This window comes from Salvelinus fontinalis, chromosome 6 (genome assembly GCF_029448725.1).
Source record: "Salvelinus fontinalis isolate EN_2023a chromosome 6, ASM2944872v1, whole genome shotgun sequence".
NCBI classification, from domain to species: Eukaryota; Metazoa; Chordata; class Actinopteri; order Salmoniformes; family Salmonidae; genus Salvelinus; species Salvelinus fontinalis.
In genome coordinates, this window is record NC_074670.1 from 31952667 (window position 1) to 31970266 (window position 17600).

The following is a 17600-nucleotide window of genomic DNA, read 5'->3' on the forward strand; positions in this document are numbered from 1 at the left end:
TGTGGAAGAAAGTGTGATTGCAATATGAATGTCAGTACTTGTGAGTGTATTGATCGTATGTGTGTGATTGTATCTGTGATCATAGACTATACATATAAATTGCTATGTATGGCTGTACGTAGGGCGGCCTAGAGGTTAAGAATGTTGGGCCAGCAACTGAAAGGTCGCTGGTTTAAATCCTAGAGCCAACTAGGTGAAACATCTGACAATGTGCCCTTGAGCAAGGCACATAACCCTAATTGCTCCTGTAAATCGCTCTGGATGAGTGCATCTGCTAAATGACTAAAATGTTCAAATGTACATTGCTGGAACGGCATCATGAACACAGGCCACAATCGGTAATGCAGTCATTGTTTTACTTTCTCAAGAGCAGTAGTTGGTTTAAAGTGGGATCAAGTTATTTCAATGTAATAGGCCTTAATATTAGACTAAGGGAAACTGAGTTAACAAATAACACAAAAAATGTATTCTTATTTAATTTATTGAATTAACAAACTTATGCAACACCCAATTCCCCTGTGTGAAAAAGTAGTTGCCCCCTGGCACTCAATAACTGGTTGTGGCACCTTTAGCTGCAATTACTGCAACCAAATGCTTCCTGTAGTTGATGATCAGTCTCTCACATCGATGGGGAGGAATTTTGGCCCACTCTTGCATGCAGAACTGCTTTAACTCAGCCAAATTTGTGGATTAGGTGTGGAATTTGACTAAGCCATTACAGAACTTCAAATTTGTTTTGCTTTTTAACTTATTCCATGTAGACTTGATTGTGTGTTTTGTATCATTGTCTTGCTGTATGACCCAGCTGCGCTTCAGTTTCAGCTCACAGATGAATAGCCGGACATTCTCCTGTAGAATTCTCTGAGACAGAGCAGAATTCATTGTTCCTTCTATGAAGACAAGTCGTCCAGGTTCTGAGGCAGTAAAGCATCCCCAAACCATCCCACTACCACCACCATGCTTGACCGTTGGTATGAGGTTCTTACTGTGGAATGCAGTGTTTGATTTTCGGCAGACATAATGTCATCTCATCCAAAAAGTTGACTCAAGTCTGCCAAAAAGCACCTGGAAGAACCTGGATGATCATCAAGACTCTTGGAAGAATGTTCTACAGACATACAGTGGGGCAAAAAAGTATTTAGTCAGCCACCAATTGTGCAAGTTCTCCCACTTAAAAAGATGAGAGAGGCCTGTAATTTTCATCATATGTACACTTCAACTATGACAGACAAAATCAGAAGAAAAAATCCAGAAAATCACATTGTAGGATTTTTAATGAATTTATTTGCAAATTATGGTGGAAAATAAGTATTTGGTCACCTACAAACAAGCAAGATTTCTGGCTCTCACAGACCTGTAACTTCTTCTTTAAGAGGCTCCTCTGTCCTCCACTCGTTACCTGTATTAATGGCACCTGTTTGAACTTGTTATCAGTATAAAAGACACCTGTCCACAACCTCAAACAGTCACACTCCAAACTCCACTATGGCCAAGACCAAAGAGCTGTCAAAGGACACCAGAAACAAAATTGAAGACTGAATCTGCAATAGGTAAGCAGCTTGGTATGAAGAAATCAACTGTGTGAGCAATTATTAGGAAATGGAAGACATACAAGACCACTGATAATCTCCCTCGATCTGGGGCTCCACGCAAGCTCTCACCCTGTGGGGTCAAAATGATCACATGAACGGTGAGCAAAAATCCCAGAATCACACGGGGGGACCTAGTGAATGACCTGCAGAGAGCTGGGACCAAAGTAACAAAGCCTACCATCAGTAACACACTATGCAGCCAGGGACTCAAATCCTGCAGTGCCAGACGTGTCCCCCTGCTTAAGCCAGTACATGTCCAGGCCCATCTGAAGTTTGCTAGAGAGCATTTGGATGATCCAGAAGAATATTGGGAGAATGTCATATGGTCAGATGAAACCAAAATATAACTTTTTGGTAAACTCAACTCGTCGTCTTTGGAGGACAAAGAATGCTGAGTTGCGTCCAAAGAACACCATACCTACTGTGAAGCATGGGGGTGGAAACATCATGCTTTGGGGCTGTTTTTCTGCAAAGGGACCAGGACGACTGATCCGTGTAAAGGAAAGAATGAATGGGGCCATGTATCGTGAGATTTTGAGTGAAAACCTCCTTCCATCAGCAAGGGCATTGAAGATGAAACGTGGCTGGGTCTTTCAGCATGACAATGATCCCAAACACACCGCCCGGGCAATGAAGGGGTGGCTTCGTAAGAAGCATTTCAAGGTCCTGGAGTGGCCTAGCCAGTCTCCAGATCTCAACCCCATAGAAAATCCTTGGAGGGAGTTGAAAGTTCGTGTTGCCCAGCAACAGCCCCAAAACATCACTGCTCTAGAGGAGATCTGCATGGAGGAATGGGCCAAAATACCAGCAACAGTGTGTGAAAACCTTGTGAAGACTTACAGGAAACGTTTGACCTCTGTCATTGCCAACAAAGGGTATATAACAAAGTATTGAGATAAACTTTTGTTATTGACCAAATACTTATTTTCCACCATAATTTGCAAATAAATTCATTAAAAATCCTACAGTGTGATTTTCTGGATTTTTTTTCTCATTTCGTCTGTCATAGTTGAAGTGTACCTATGATGAAAATTACAGGCCTCTCTCATCTTTTTAAGTGGGAGAACTTGCACAATTGGTGGCTGACTAAATAATTTTTTGCCCCACTGTATGATTCAAAGGTAAAACACTGCATTCCACAGTAAGAAACTTATACCAACGGTGGTGGTTGTGTGATGGTTTGGGGATGCTTTGCTGCCTCAGGACCTGGACGACATGTCTTAATAGAAGGAACCATGAATTCTGCTCTGTATCAGAGAATTCTACAGGAGAATGTCAGGCCATCCATCTGTGAGCTGAAGCTGAAGCTCAGGTGGGTCATACAGCAAGACAATGATCCAAACACTCAATCAAGTCGACATGAAAATAGCTAAAAAGCAACTAATTTAAAGTTTTGGAATGGCCTAGTCAAAGTCCAGACCTAATCCCAATTGAGATGTGGCATAACTTGAAACAAGCAGTTCATGCTTGAAAACCCACAAATGTCGCTGAGTTAAGCAGTTTTGCATGCAAGAGTTGGCCAAAATTCCTTCACAGCGACGTGAGTTAGTGATCAACAACTACAGGAAGCATTTGGTTGCAGCTAAAAGTGGCATAACCAGTTATTGAGGGAGCAATTACTTTTTCACTCAGGGGTATTGGGTGTTGCATAATTTTGTTTATTAAATACATTTGTAAAAAAAAAAGTGTTCTTTGTAGACTCAGGTTCCTCTTATCTAATTAGGTTTTGGTTGAAAATCTGATAACAATCATTATCAAAAATATGCAAAAATAGTGAAAATACAGAAAGGGGGCAAATACTTTTTCACTGCACTGTATATCCATACTGTATACCAGTCTGCAGGTGGTGGGTGTGCCTGAGGAGCTTCTTACTAACCCTGGATTCTTCACTCAGACAGATATTTCTAACGATTGTAACGGTCGTTCAGATATTACGTGTACATGCAACAGTATGCATCTTTTGGTACCGTATAAGGAGAAACGGTCAGTGCATGTGTGTGTAGTCATATAGACACTGAGCTCCTACATGACTTGGCTACGGCCCCCTCTAGTGTTTTTGACCCCGCCCTTCCCCTCAGTGCTCTGATATGAGTGGGTGAAAGGTCGTGACCTGGGGCCCAGTGTCTCTGAGGGGGTGGGGCTACTGTTGCTTTGAGTGAACCAGTAACTTATAGACATCGATGTACACACATACAACATATGCCCATTGAGACTTACTCACATGGACACCCATTCAGATGCGTCTACCTGCTGGCAATCTTTCACACATTGTAAGCACGTAGCCATACATCCAAACACAGAGCGCATGCAGATTATCATACTAACTCACACACGCACACACACTCCCTCTCTCACGCACACACAAACACACACGTGCACACCTCGTCGGGCCATCCGAGTGAGTGAGGCTCATTTGTCTTGCTGTGTGACCCTTGGTCAGTCCCTGGGTCAGGCCTGGTCACTGTGATTGATTAATCTGTCTGTCGCTAGCCGAGAGGCTTCGGTCATTCTGAGGTGAGAGGGACAACTTAAACACACTCTCACTTAACTATCACTTGCACACACACACACACAAACTCCCACACTATAATCTATGAGTGGTGATGTTTTAAAGAAAATTCTAGCATTTCTGTTTGTAGAAATAGAAATATATGGAGTCGACACAAAGTCAAAAGGATTTTTAAGTTGGAGCTCCCTCTCATCCTCCATCTCCCTCCCTCCCTCCATGTCTCCCTTCTCTCTCTCCTTATACAGACGAGTCCAAGCGCTACCAGGTGGTGATCCATGGGATTGAGCCCCTGCTGGAGACCCCATTGCAGTGGCTGAGCGAGCACCTCAGTCACCCTGATAACTTCCTCCACATCAGCGTCATACCCGCGCCTAGCGACTGACACCCCTGGCAAAGTTTGGTAACACCTGGCGATGTTGCAAACTCCGAACGGACTCTTTAGAGAGCAGGAAAACTCACGTGACTAGGGGGGGGTGAAGAGTGACGCAATCGCAGTGTGACGTCATCTCATTCAACTTGTCTCACAAAGGAGCCCACCAGGAGAAAATGTACCCTTCTGTTCTCCATCTCTTTTCCTCTCCTCCTTCGCCCTCTGTCTCTTTTGGACCTTTACGTGTTTGGGGAAAGTTGTTCAGCCCAAAATGTGGAAGGCCAAGCTGAAAGAGAGCTGATCCGTTTAAAAAGAGAGGCAGTGAGATGCCGCTTACCACCTCCTCTCCTCTTCCTCCTCCTAGAGAAAGAGACAGGGCCCCGACATGCCTAGTGGGACCCCTACAAACAGAAGTTGCCTTAGTTTTCCCGAGTCACATCATGCGCTACACGGCAGGACGTTCATAAAGTCACACTGAGTTTACACGGTTGTACTGTATGCCACTGAGGAGTGAAAGGGGATTTTTAAAGACACTTCACTTCTTCATTCTTTCTCTCACTCTGTCTTTATATTCTCCATCTTCCTCACTGAATTTCCTGTCTCTTTCTTCTCTCTCTTCCTCCCTCCCCCTCTTTCTCTCTCGTGTCATTTACTGCCGATACTCTCTCATCTCCATAGCTAATTTATCTATTGGAATTCCTCCTGCTACTAATGAGACCGCTAAACTTCTGTCTCCATGCCAAGCCTTGGGGTTGTGTGTGTGTGTGTGTTGTAGTTAGAGACATCATTTAAAGTCTCATAGAGCGGCATGGAGGGGGTGAGGAAGGTGTGAAGAGTACGAATGGAATCCTGTCTGTCTTCTCTCTTCTGTGTCTCGTGTCAAAGGGAGATGGAGCCAGACATGTAATTTGGAGTGTGTTTTTGCAGTCGAAGGGGAGGGAAACTTGTGATGTCACACCTGTCTTAGCACGTCAGGCTTCCTCATTCACCGCCTAGGATGATGGGATAGGGGAGTTTACAGCTCTGAGTCAGGGCTGGGCTCGACGTGGGGTACTGTCTGAGGGGTAGGCATGTGCATAAGTGTGTGTATGTACATGTCTGTATGGGTACATTTTACAAATTTTGTTGTTACAAAGTGGGATTAAAATGGATTTCATTGTCATTTTTGGTCAATGATTGACACAAAACACTCTAATGTCAAAGTGGAAGACAAATTGTAACATTTATTAACAAAATACAAAAAATTTAAACACTACTATATCTTAATAAGTATTCTCCCCCCTGAGACTACATGTTAGAAACACATTTGGCAGTGATTACAGCTGGGAGTCTTTTTGGCTAAGTATATAAGAGCTTTACACACCTGGATTGTACAATATTTGCCAATTATTCTTTTAAAAAGTCTTCAAGCTCTGTCAAGTTGGTTGGCAAGCCATTTGTATGTCTTGCCATACATTTTCAAGCAGATTTAAGTCATAACTGTAACTAGGCCACTCAAGAACATTCACTCTGTTCTTGGTAAGCAACTCCAGTGTAGATTTGGCCTTGTGTTTTAGGTTCTTGTTCTGCTGAAAGGTGAGTTTGTCTCCCAGTGTCTGTTGGAAAGAACATTGAATCAGATTTTGCCTGTGCTTAACTGTATTCTGTTTCTTTTTATCCTGAAAAACTCCCTAGTCCTTGCTGATGACAAGCAAACCCATAACATGATGCAGCCACCACAATGCTTGAAAACATGGAGATTGGTATTCAGTAATGTGTTGTATTGGATTTTCCCCAAACATAACGCTTTGTATTAAGGACAAAAAGTTAATTTCTTTGCCACATTTTTTTCCAGTATTATTTAAGTGCCTTGTTGCAAACAGGGTGTGTGTTTTAGAATATTTTTATTCTGTACATGCTTCTTTTCACTCTGTCAATTAAGTTAGTATTGTGGAGTATCTACAATGTTGTTGATCCATCCTCAGTTTTCTCATATCACAACTATTAAACTCTGTAACTGTTTTTAAATCACCATTGGCCTCATGGTGAAATTCCTGAACAGTTTCCTTCCTCTCCGGCAATTGAGTTGGGAAGGACGCCTGTATCTTTGTAGTGATTGGGTGTATTGATACACCCTCTAAAGCCTAATTAATAACTTCACCATGCTCAAAGGGATATTCAGCGTCTACTGTACCAATCAGTGCCCTTCTTTGCGCGGCATTGAAAATCCTCCCTGTCTTTGTGGTTGAATCTCTGCTTAAAATGTCCTACTTGATTGAGGGACCTTAGCTAAATGTATGTGCGGTACAGAGATGGGGGTAGTCATTCAAAAATCATGTGAAACCACTATTATTGAACACAGAATGAGTCCAACTTATGTGAGTTTTTAAGCACATTTTAACTCCTGAACTTATTTAGGCTTGCCATAACAAAGGGGTTGAATACTTATTGACTCAAAACACTTAAGATAAAAAAAATGCATATATTTTTTATAATTCCACTTTAACATTATGGGTTATTGTGTGTGACACACAATCTCAATTTAATAACTAAATGTGGAAAAAGTAAAGGGATGTGAATACTTTCTGAAGGCAGTGTGTGTGTGCGTGTCTGTGCGTGTGTGTGTGTGACTGCACACAGTGGACACAGACTTTTGACTCAGTCACAAAGACACAAGCCGACGATGAAAAGCAGAGCTAGACTCTCATCTTGCTGACATATTTGTTTTGTTGGGATTTCCCAGTCAACCTATTGGATTGAGTTGCTCAATACTGACAGCTCTGGCTGTATCTCTATTGCAGAGCTTTTAAATTCCTCCTTTCCTCCTGCCATTCCTCCTCCAAGCCCTTGGCAGCATGTCTCGCAACTCACCCAAAGGGATCCTCGGCAACCATGTATTATTCATTACAATGGGGAAGTACAGGTAACTGCCACAATAAAGGAAACCATGACATAAAGTTCCTTAATAGGGCGGTGGGCCACCAGAACAGCTTCAGTGCACTTTGGCATAGATTCTACAAGTGTCTGGAACTTTATTGGAGGGATGCACCAGTCTTTACACGTGAAATTTCATCATTTGGTGTGTTGTTGGTGGTGGAAAACGCCGTCTCAGGCGCCACTACAGAATCTCCCATAAGTGTTCTTTAAACCCCCTATGCTTTTTTGAGACCCTCTTTCAGTCTAGCAGGCGCTCTTTTTCAGATCTTTTTAGCCATGGTAGCCAAAATAATGGGCAACTGGGTATTTTTATACATGACCCTGATCATGATGGGATGTTAATTGCTTAATTAACTCAGGAACCACACCTGTGTGGAAGCGCCTGCTTTCAATATACTTTGTATCCCTCATTTACTCAAGTGTTTCCTTTTATTTTGGGAGTTACCTATATGTGGGACACAATGTCTGACCCCAGTTCTCCAATTGTCCCTCTGCTCCCCAGGTCATCACTTAGTTCATCCTGTTGTGGTTGTTGTCGTGTTTTAATTCATGGCCATAACCCCCCCCCCCCCCGACCCTTAGAAATCAGACCGTGATGCGTCATTAAGGCTGAGGTGGCAACGAAAGGTCAGAGGTCACTAAGCAGGTCACTGGGCATGCTCTGTACTTAGGTGGTGTGATGATTGACGTTTGTGTGTTTTTTTTGCTTTCACCATCAACAACAACCCCAAATGCTCCCCCAATGTGTTCCAACAATAGCCAAACCCTCACTGTCCTAGTCATTGACACTAGATTCCGCGAAACCGAGCTCTCTCTCACACACACACATTTGTTTGTGTTTAACATGTTACAAGGGGCTGAGAGCAGTCAGAGGGTATCAGACACATGAGAGTGATTAGTAATTTAGAGGAATCCATGACTATTCCCTCCATGCTGCATCCCCGTGGGATAGAGAGCAAGATTAGGGAGAGAGGATGAGTGCATAGCTGAGATGGCCAACGGGCCTTTTCTCAGCACAAGCTCACTAGGGGGGATTTTCTGCTCTATATTTCTACATTTGGACTCTGAGCTTATTTACAAATACTGTAGTTTTCCTTCCACCACACACACACACATAGACACACACTAGTCAATATGCAAACGAGTTCTGAGATACTTTTCCATCTCTCTGCTGTTTGTCTTTTCTCCCTTCCTCTACTTTCTCTTGGTGACAGCGGTCATACTTACAGCACAGGTACAAACAGAACCATCCAGTCAGTGGAAACGTTACTAATGAAACATTTCTTGATTAACGAACGCTATCTTCAACTATCAGATCTTACCTGCATTCAGCGTTTTTCTCACTGTTAACTCTGCAACAAACAACAAAAATGTGCTTTCTTTTTCTGTTTTTTAATTTTCTTTCTCTCCTAATACACTATTTTGCATTGGCTTTTCTTTCGTTTGCTACTTACTGCAATGATTACAATACAATGCTGTAAAAATGTTTTTGTGTAGAATTAAAAATGAAATAGTTTTATACTGTAGTTCTGGGCTATGCCTGTGTCTTTTTGTTCCTGTTCTGGTTTGAATTATGATGAATGGGGTTGTTATATGCGTCTTATTTCTACATCAAGTGTTTTTACTTTTATATGAAAACCTAATCTCCCAGATTTTGTCTTCGTCATTTATTGGTGTTTATTTGAGGTTCAGGGGGTGGTAAAGGGTGTACAAAATGTATCTGAGAATCGTAGACTATTAGTTTTATTTTCAATCCTTTAAAAGAATAGCTTCAGCCCGTTTCTGAATCACTATTGTCTACCCTTATTATTCCATGTTTATCTCCCGATCGAATCTCTTTTCAAGAGGGATGTGGTCTCTCTCTCTGTGGAATAAGGAAATGGCCATCCCGTCCCAGTCTCCACTTGTTGTAAACTAGTCACCAAACACATCTAAGAGATTACTCTCGTCATTGTTTCTTTCTCTTTCAATTCTTGGCACTACAAACACAGTGCGCCTTCCCTCTGTCCATCTCTCTCTTTTCCTCCTGCTTCAAAGGATGGAGAGAATTATGTCTGTTTTAACGAGGAAACAGCCTTTGAAGTTTGTAATTATTAAAAGGACAGAGTTCAGCTCTCTGGATGTTAGCAACCCTAGCTCTTTCATTTGCTTTTAGTCACTCCCTCTCTCATTCCCTTTGTCTTTTCTCTCTGTCACACACTTTTCTGCTTTTGTATACCTTTTAATGACAAGTATTGAGTTGATGAAAGTCAAACTCAAATTGTATTGTTAGTTCAAAAGGAAAAAAATAAACTACTGTCTAGCCAAAGAGTCCCCCCTCCTCTCGCTCTCTGTTGATGAGGATGTTGAGGTAAACCAGAGATGCTGGAGACCATAAGTCTCATGTGAAGTTATGAGGTGACTGGAGAAAACTTTCCCCTCTTCCACCCTCACCCCACCCCCCTCCACACTGTGACTACACAAACACACGAATACAAACCTTATCTTTCTTACACATATTCTCTCTCTCACACACACACACACACACAGGTTCCCTCCGTACCTCAAGCATACCTGTAGCCAGGGGTAAGAATGGCTGTCAGAGGAGCAAATAACTCTCTCTCCTCTCTCGTTCCCGGGGGTGCCCTCTCATTTTGAGTGCGTCCCCCTCCCCTCGCCCCACACAGGGGCCAACCTGTCATTAACCTAGGCCCCTAATGGGCAGGTGCTGAAGGCAGAGAAAGAAAGAGTCACTTCAAGGCCTTTACGGTCACTCGCCTTCATCTACATCCTCCCGCCATTGTCTCAGTCGCAGTGGCTGAGTTTACTGTATCCTCTCTCTCTAATAACTGCTGTACCCACTTCCCAGCTGTAGCCTCTGGCTCAGGGTGAGTAAGTAAGTAAAGAGGAAGACTGTAATTTGTCTTTAATAGACTAGAGAATTTGACCCTGTGTGTGTGTGTGTGTGTGTGTGTGTGTGTGTGTGTGTGTGACAAAAATGTAAAATGTTGATTCACTGCTTACTAGGGGTGAAACGGTATGCGTATTCGTATTGAACCGTCCGGTACAGGGTCCACAGTGCACTGTTCGGTACGCACTGCGAACCGAACAATACATTAATAATATATTATTGTTATATAAATATTATAGATATTTAATTGTAAAAAAAATGTTTTGCATAAACCAGTGGCGTATAAATTAACGTGGGAACAATATCCACATAGTAATAAAGTTGTTTATAGTTGTCTGCAGCTCCGCTCATGAGTTATTTCACTCCAACGAGAACAGAGCTGAGACCGCTGTAGCAGCAATTCGCCAATGAAGGAATTAGCAGTTAGCTAAATGCAAAGGAGCAACTTGGCGAGCCAGAACAAGAAGACGGCCCAGTATCATTCAGGTCTGCCGTCTGGGAACATTTAGGTTTCCCTATAAACTATGACGGGGATTTCCAACGAGTGGTGGATAAAACTTCTACAACATGTAGGCTCAGTTCATTTTGCCGATAGCCTATTCGAGTGGCAATACAAGTAACATGACTACTCATTTGCGCCGACATCACCCCAAAGTGCCAATCCGTGGGACTAGGCGAAAAAATTAAACGACAAACACTTCTCCCCACAGCCTTCAGACAACAATATGCGTCTGACTAAAGAAATCAACGCAGCGATAGCAAAATTCATAGCAGCAGGTATGAGACCCATATCTGTGGTAGATAATGCGGATCGAGCGCGCTTCACTGTTCCTTCCCGTACACATTTTGCCCAGACATTAATGCCTGCCTTATACAACAACAACAAAAAACTTGAGCGCGAGTTGTCAGGAACGCGGTCTGTTGCTCTAACAACAGACAGTTGGACGTCTAGAGCTACAGAGAATTTCCTTACTGTAACGGTTCATTTCATTACGGCAGAATGGGGATTACAAAACCATGTCTTTCAAACACGTCCCCTTGAGAGTAGTCACACCAGTGTAAACTTGGGGGAAGAGCTAAGAGAAGTAGTTGCATTGTGGAAGTTGGAGAGGGATAATGTAACTATTCCTGTGACCACTGACAACGCTAGAAATATTGTAAATAGTTGCACTAGCTGGATTGGGGCCACATATAGGAGGCTTTGCTCATGTTATTAATCTAGCATCTCAAAAAGCAATGTCAGTGAATCCAATCTCTCGCCTCCCAGCGAAGATCAGGAAGGTGGTATCCTTCTTTCATAAAAGCACAACTGCTGCACATGTTTTCAAGACAAAACAGGAGATGCTGGAGCTGCCAAACTACAAACTAAACCAAGATGTCCCTACTAGATGGAATTCAAGCCATGACATGGTTGAGAAATACCTTGAGCAAAAAGTTGCGGTGTATTCTACACTGACTGATCAAGCTGTGAGGAAGAATGTCAAAGATATTGTGACCTTGTCTGAAAATGACATAAGACTAGCAGAGGAAGTTATCAAAGTGTTTTGGGAGGTTTGCACAGTCACAACACTTATATGCACTGAGAACATTCCATCAGTTTCCATGGTCCTACCTATGAAAACAATGATCCTGAAATCAATGGTGGCATCTGATGAAGAGGAACCCGCAGTAAGGGATGTCAAGACTGCTATCAGAGTTAACCTGGAGCCTTGATATGCTGACCCTGGTGTCCAAGACTTCTTACGCAAGAGCACCACTTTGGACCCCCGGTTCAAGTCCCTGCTGCACATGGATGCTGCTGCTCGTCTGAGAGTCAATGAACTCACAGCAGAAATTGAGACCAATATACAACAGTTATTGTATTTATTTTGTTAACGTGACATTCATTATTTTATTAATTAGGAATTTAACAATGAATTATTAAGTAATAATTGTAATTGTCATAATAGTGTCTGATATATATTTCTAACAACAAATCATATTTGTAAAGTCACTTCAGAGATAGTAATTTTCATCTAATTTAATTCTGCAGGGTCAAGCCCTCTCCGGAGATGGCAGACGACAGGGGTTCTACTCCAGAAAAGGAGGTGACCTCATACAGGGAAGTGGACTGTCTTCCCCTGGATGCTAATCCACTTACAGGGTGGAAGACCAAAGAGTTAACATACCTTCATGTTGCCATGTTAGCAAGGCGCTACCTGGCTGAGCCTGGGACCTCTGTCCCTAGCGAGAGGGTGTTCTCCACAGCGGCTGACATAGTCACAGTAAACCAATCTGTGCTCACTGCAGATCATGTGGAAAGACTAATCTTCTTAAAGAAAAACTTGAAAATCTGATTACATTTCATTTTTTTTCAAGTAACCAGTCTCAAGTGGTCCTATTTTGTTTAAGGCACTGCTATGTGACTTAATTTTGGATATATGCTGCTGGACTATGCACTGTTGTTGAAGTTCTGTTTTAAATGACTATTTTTTTTCATGTTACAAGGCAGGCACTGTTGTTTTTTTGTTGTCTCTTTGTTTCCATATGCTCCTGGGAATTCAAGCTACCCATGTTTACTATTATAATAAATAGAAAATCTAAATTACATATTTTCTCAGGCATTTATTTTGTCGATGTATCGAAACCGTACCGAACCGTGACACCACTGTACCGTATCGTACCGAACTGTGAGTTTTGTGAACCGTTTCACCCCTACTGTTTACAGTATTTTTGAAAACTTCCTGAAATAAACAAAATGCAATGATGTAAATATTTATATTAGTCCATTGGGACTTTTTCTCTGGCCCATCTGAGTACATGAAAAGTTTTGTAAAATGCACTCACAAACAGGGCCTTTTTGGTCCACCAGCCACTGTGTTAGGTAGATTTAAAAAATCTACCAGCCACTCAGATTTTTTACCAGCCAAAATAAAAATGTTTTCAACAATAATTAAAATAAGAACACGGATGAGCATGCTTTGTATTGTTTCTAAAACAAATGTATTACTAGTGAAAATGAATGTGGTACATTGTTTAATTTCATATAATTTTTGTGACCTGAGCCTTAACCAAAATATCACAGATGAGACAAAAAATCTTCACCTACCCCTTTAACAAATGCAAATGACCTAATTCAAAATCTAACTTTGTTCACTTTATATATACATTTAAACAGTATGGCACTACTTTAACTAAAATGAAAAACAAAAAGGCAATTAAAACTTGTTTTATTAATGAACATTGTTGATATTTGTTTGTTAATAAAAAATGTAAATACATCACTTCCGTTGTTTGGCTGTGCCTATTGCACCGTTCGAAAATGAGGTGGATAATTAAGCCGTGGGGAACAAGAGGCGGTTCTGTATCATAAATACAGTCGCAGGTAGATGGGTTGACTGGCCCTTGTCTATCGCGTCGGGCCGAACAGCTTCATTTGCATGTGACTATATTCATGATACAGCACTGCCTCGCTTGCCTAATTGCTTTCACAAAACTATTACCAACATGTTAAAATAACAATGAATTACATATTTTCATTACCGTTATTTTTACCAACAAAAAAGGTGGGAGGTTACCGTGGTAATGTGACTAGAGATTCATGTGCCTGTGAGGTTGAGAATCTGACTAATAGTTGCGTTGTCTTCTCTTCTCTAGCAGTTGAAACGCAAACATTTAAAAATAACGTGGCCTGTGAACAAAACAATGTAAATAGCCAAGAAACACAATAACAAAGTATAATTTCAGTTGACGTGCGTCCCAAGTAAATTAGACCAATTTTTATGCCTGTGCGCAACGCTTCTAAAAACGAATCTTTCACTCGGCTCTTCAAGTGCGCACACAGCCCCCAGCCAGGCAGTGTTGCAGCGCGAGGTGGTATAAGCAAAAGCAGAGTTTCCCAAAGTCGGACCAGCCCCCACCCCACACACACACACACACTTTTTGCTCTAGCTCTACACAGCTGATTCAAATAACCAACTAGTCATCAAGCTTTGATTATTTGAATCAGGTGGATCGTAGTTGCAATTAATTTACCACCTATGAAATGAAACAAAACAGCAGAAATACTTTAAAACAACTACTGCAGCATTTATTTAGCTATAAATGTGATCATCATTTACTATTTCTATTCACAAATGCTATTGAAATGCTCGCACTGTGGACCCCTGACTACCCTCCAACGTGGCTGGTGAAATAGACCCACCAATGCCAAAATCTACCTGCATTCGGCAGGTGGCGTGTGTTAATTTTAGGCCCCGCTCACAGAACCAATACATGCTCACAGTACACTCACCCACATTGATATATAGCACCAGCTATAAGCCCACTTCACACACAATTACAGTCACACATAATACATAACCTCTCTCATTGAAGTAGCAAGGATATTGTTTGCATATGTGCATATGATGTGGTATGGAGAGAGAGAGAGAGAGAGAGAGAGAGAGAGAGAGTTTGTGTGTGTGTCACGTACAGTGTCTGAGCCAGGATTGAGGGAGGGAGACAAAAGGAGCGGTGTGGTGGCAGGAAGCGAGGGAAGGTAATCATAATTCTTAATCGGAGGGCTTCACATGTGGCTCGTAAATTCACACAGCAGAACACTAATTGCTATAATGCCCGAACAACTCACTCCTCTTCCCATCCTTACTCCATCTGTGTCATCTGGATAGGGCCGATGACAACACTATGGAAATCTGTGGGCCACTAGTCCCATAAGGGACTAAGAAGATTCCTTTCTCATGATTATGTAAAGACGTTAGTTCATATAAATTCATTTTTTTGGGTGTCTCAGCAAGAGAAAGTTACTCAGCAAATCTATTCAAGCCTGGTGTATCCCATAGGGCGGCGCACAATTGGCCCAGTGTCGTCTGGGTTAGGGGAGGGTTTGGCCGGGGTAGGCCGTCATTGTAAATAAGAATTTGTTCTTAACTGACTTGCCTAGTTAAATAAAGGTTAAATAAATACATCTGTGATAAATCTGCACCTCGCACAGACACACACTCACATACTTACGCAGATGCATGCCACCTATGCACGATGGCGGTGACTCAGCACTACATCACTGCACCCATCTTTGTTCAGCCTCTAGCTTCATTGGGACAGATGAGCTTCATTTGCTGCTCCTTTGTATTCAACCACAGTTCCCCTTGTTTCCCAGATGCTAGTGGCACAGCGGTATGTCCATGTGTTTAAGTGACCAACTGTACTGTACTGCTCATAATTTCTCCCTTCTCTGTGGTCCATATGACCCGGTCACCATGTGTTCTGGTCCTTATCTGTAACTACGCCTCTTCTGGTCCTCATCTGGTCCTCATCTGGTTTCTGTTTTCGTCCTAAAATGGGGTCGACTTCCTGTCAAGATGGGCTAAAGGGGACAGGTTCGGGAAGTTCTATGAGGCAGAGAGAGATGTATCACATCCCATTGAGTTTGATGACCCCCCTTCTGCTTGCGTAATGCTGTCCTTGTTACAGTATATTTATGGCAAAGCTAGGGTTTGTTTTCCGGAAACATCCTCATCGATGGCGTCAGCCTGGAAGGAAAACTCATAAGTTGGTATTTCGTTCGTTGTGTGCGTATGCGTGTGTGTCGGGGGGTCTGTTTCGTCTACGGTTTCATTGATAGAAACTAAGACACATAACCAAAGAGTCTTGTGGAGAGAACATTAACTTGCCGATGGAGACGCTAAATACAACTGACACTTTTGTGTGTAAACTATCGCTTAGCTATATTTACTCCTCTGTCACACAGCCAGAGTGTGTGTCTGTGAGAGGGAAAGAGGGAGAGTTGTAAGGTCCAGAGCCATACTGTTTTGAGGCAACATGTTGCCAACTGAGTTTAAGAGATTTATATCCAATGTTCATTTAGTAACATGAATAGCACCAATGTTTGCATGTCTCAAGGGTGACTCCACCAAAAAGTATTTAATTTCACAATGTTTGACAACACCATAAACCAATAACGTGTTACTCACATTACCAACCAGTTGAGGTGAGGTCCCCAGTTAGGTTTAGGGAAGCCCGGTAAGTCTGTTTTTGCCCACTCAGTCAGTCAAAAAAAGTACCATCCCTAAGTCATGCTAGCTGGGGCAGTGGAACTTGCTGTGTCAACATCTGATTGTTCAGTTTCCCTGATAGTAATAATAGGATGTTGGAGAGAGAGCAAATAGCCCATGCTACGTTAAAGCGAAAACCATTGAGTCAGAAGGTGAGAGCACAGGATGTTTTCGGTTTGACAAAGAGCACGTAGGCTACGCTACAAACTCAGACGACAGTTCTTGTTTGCTAATGCAGAAGATTCACAAACAGGAGCAAGTGTATAGGCAAATGGTAATGGCTACATTCCAGCCAGTCTTGAAATAAACCAAATAAATGCTAGGTCAGACATGAATAGCTCAGATGTGCAAGCTAGCTTAACTTTTACATTATAATAGAGGTTGTTCATGATTGTGCCTTGTAGGCCTACATACAGGCAACTGCCAAAATAAAGGAAACAAGTAAATGAGGGTTCTAGCGGATCTGTTATGGTTTAGGTCCACTCAACCCCTTAAGCACTTAATGTTGGTGTTTCCTTTACTTTGTCAGTTACCTGTACGTGCCTTACTCTGACACCAGAGTAAGGTGATGTCTAGTATTTTTACACTGCCCAAAACCATTCTGCTGTTTTACTTGACCATGAGGAAAACGGGTATGGTATGCCGCTGTGTATACTACACTGTGGGTTTGATTGTACAGAGCCTGCAGTCTGTACTGAATTATTCACTTTTTCAATGAGCAGACGCTCATGAGGAAATGGTGCAGGATAAACTGAGGATAAAAGACCGACCACAGTTACTATTGCCGTGGGGTAGGGGGATGTGTTCCTAATGGACTCCTATTTCCTTTTCCTCTCTTTTAGTTTAGCACAGCACGCAAAAAAAAAGCAAAAACAAACAAACCTTCAATCCTCTTTACTACATACCGACCATGCATGCATGACTGGAACATTCATAGAAATCTTGTGTTGGGGTCAATGAAAGGTTTGTGTGTCTTCTAAATACACTATTCTCCATTCATTCCATCCCTTGGAAATTCTTCCAGTGTCTTGATCTAAACCAAAAAGGCATATGCTTACCACTTTGATGATGCCTCATATTGTCCTAGGCAAAGTGGTGTCTCATTAGTTTTAACTAGCTACCTCTCCTTCTGTCCTTTCCTCCATGATCACTGATCTGGGGCTACATGAGAGGTGGAAGCAACATGATCTACCGGAAGCCATAGAATACCGAGACCCTAATGTCTGCTAGCTGCTTCTCCTAAAGCACAATACCCAAAACAGGAGGCAGATAAAAACTCACACACAAAGAG

General features: G+C 42.2%; 1 protein-coding gene across 3 annotated transcripts in view; it reads left to right on the top strand.

Moving 5' to 3' along the window:
• Positions 1–12864, top strand: part of LOC129857684 (autophagy protein 5-like) — a 44438-nt gene extending 31574 nt beyond the window's left edge. For 2 of the 3 annotated variants that reach the window (XM_055926169.1, XM_055926168.1), the window contains exon 10: positions 4347–8913. In XM_055926169.1, coding sequence (XP_055782144.1) covers positions 4347–4483 — 137 coding nt within the window. In that variant the 3' untranslated portion in view covers positions 4484–8913. Of the gene's footprint in view, positions 1–4346; positions 8914–12309 lie in introns of those variants that run through there. The other variant, XM_055926170.1, reaches the window with a different exon arrangement.
• Positions 12865–17600: the final 4736 nt, after the last annotated feature.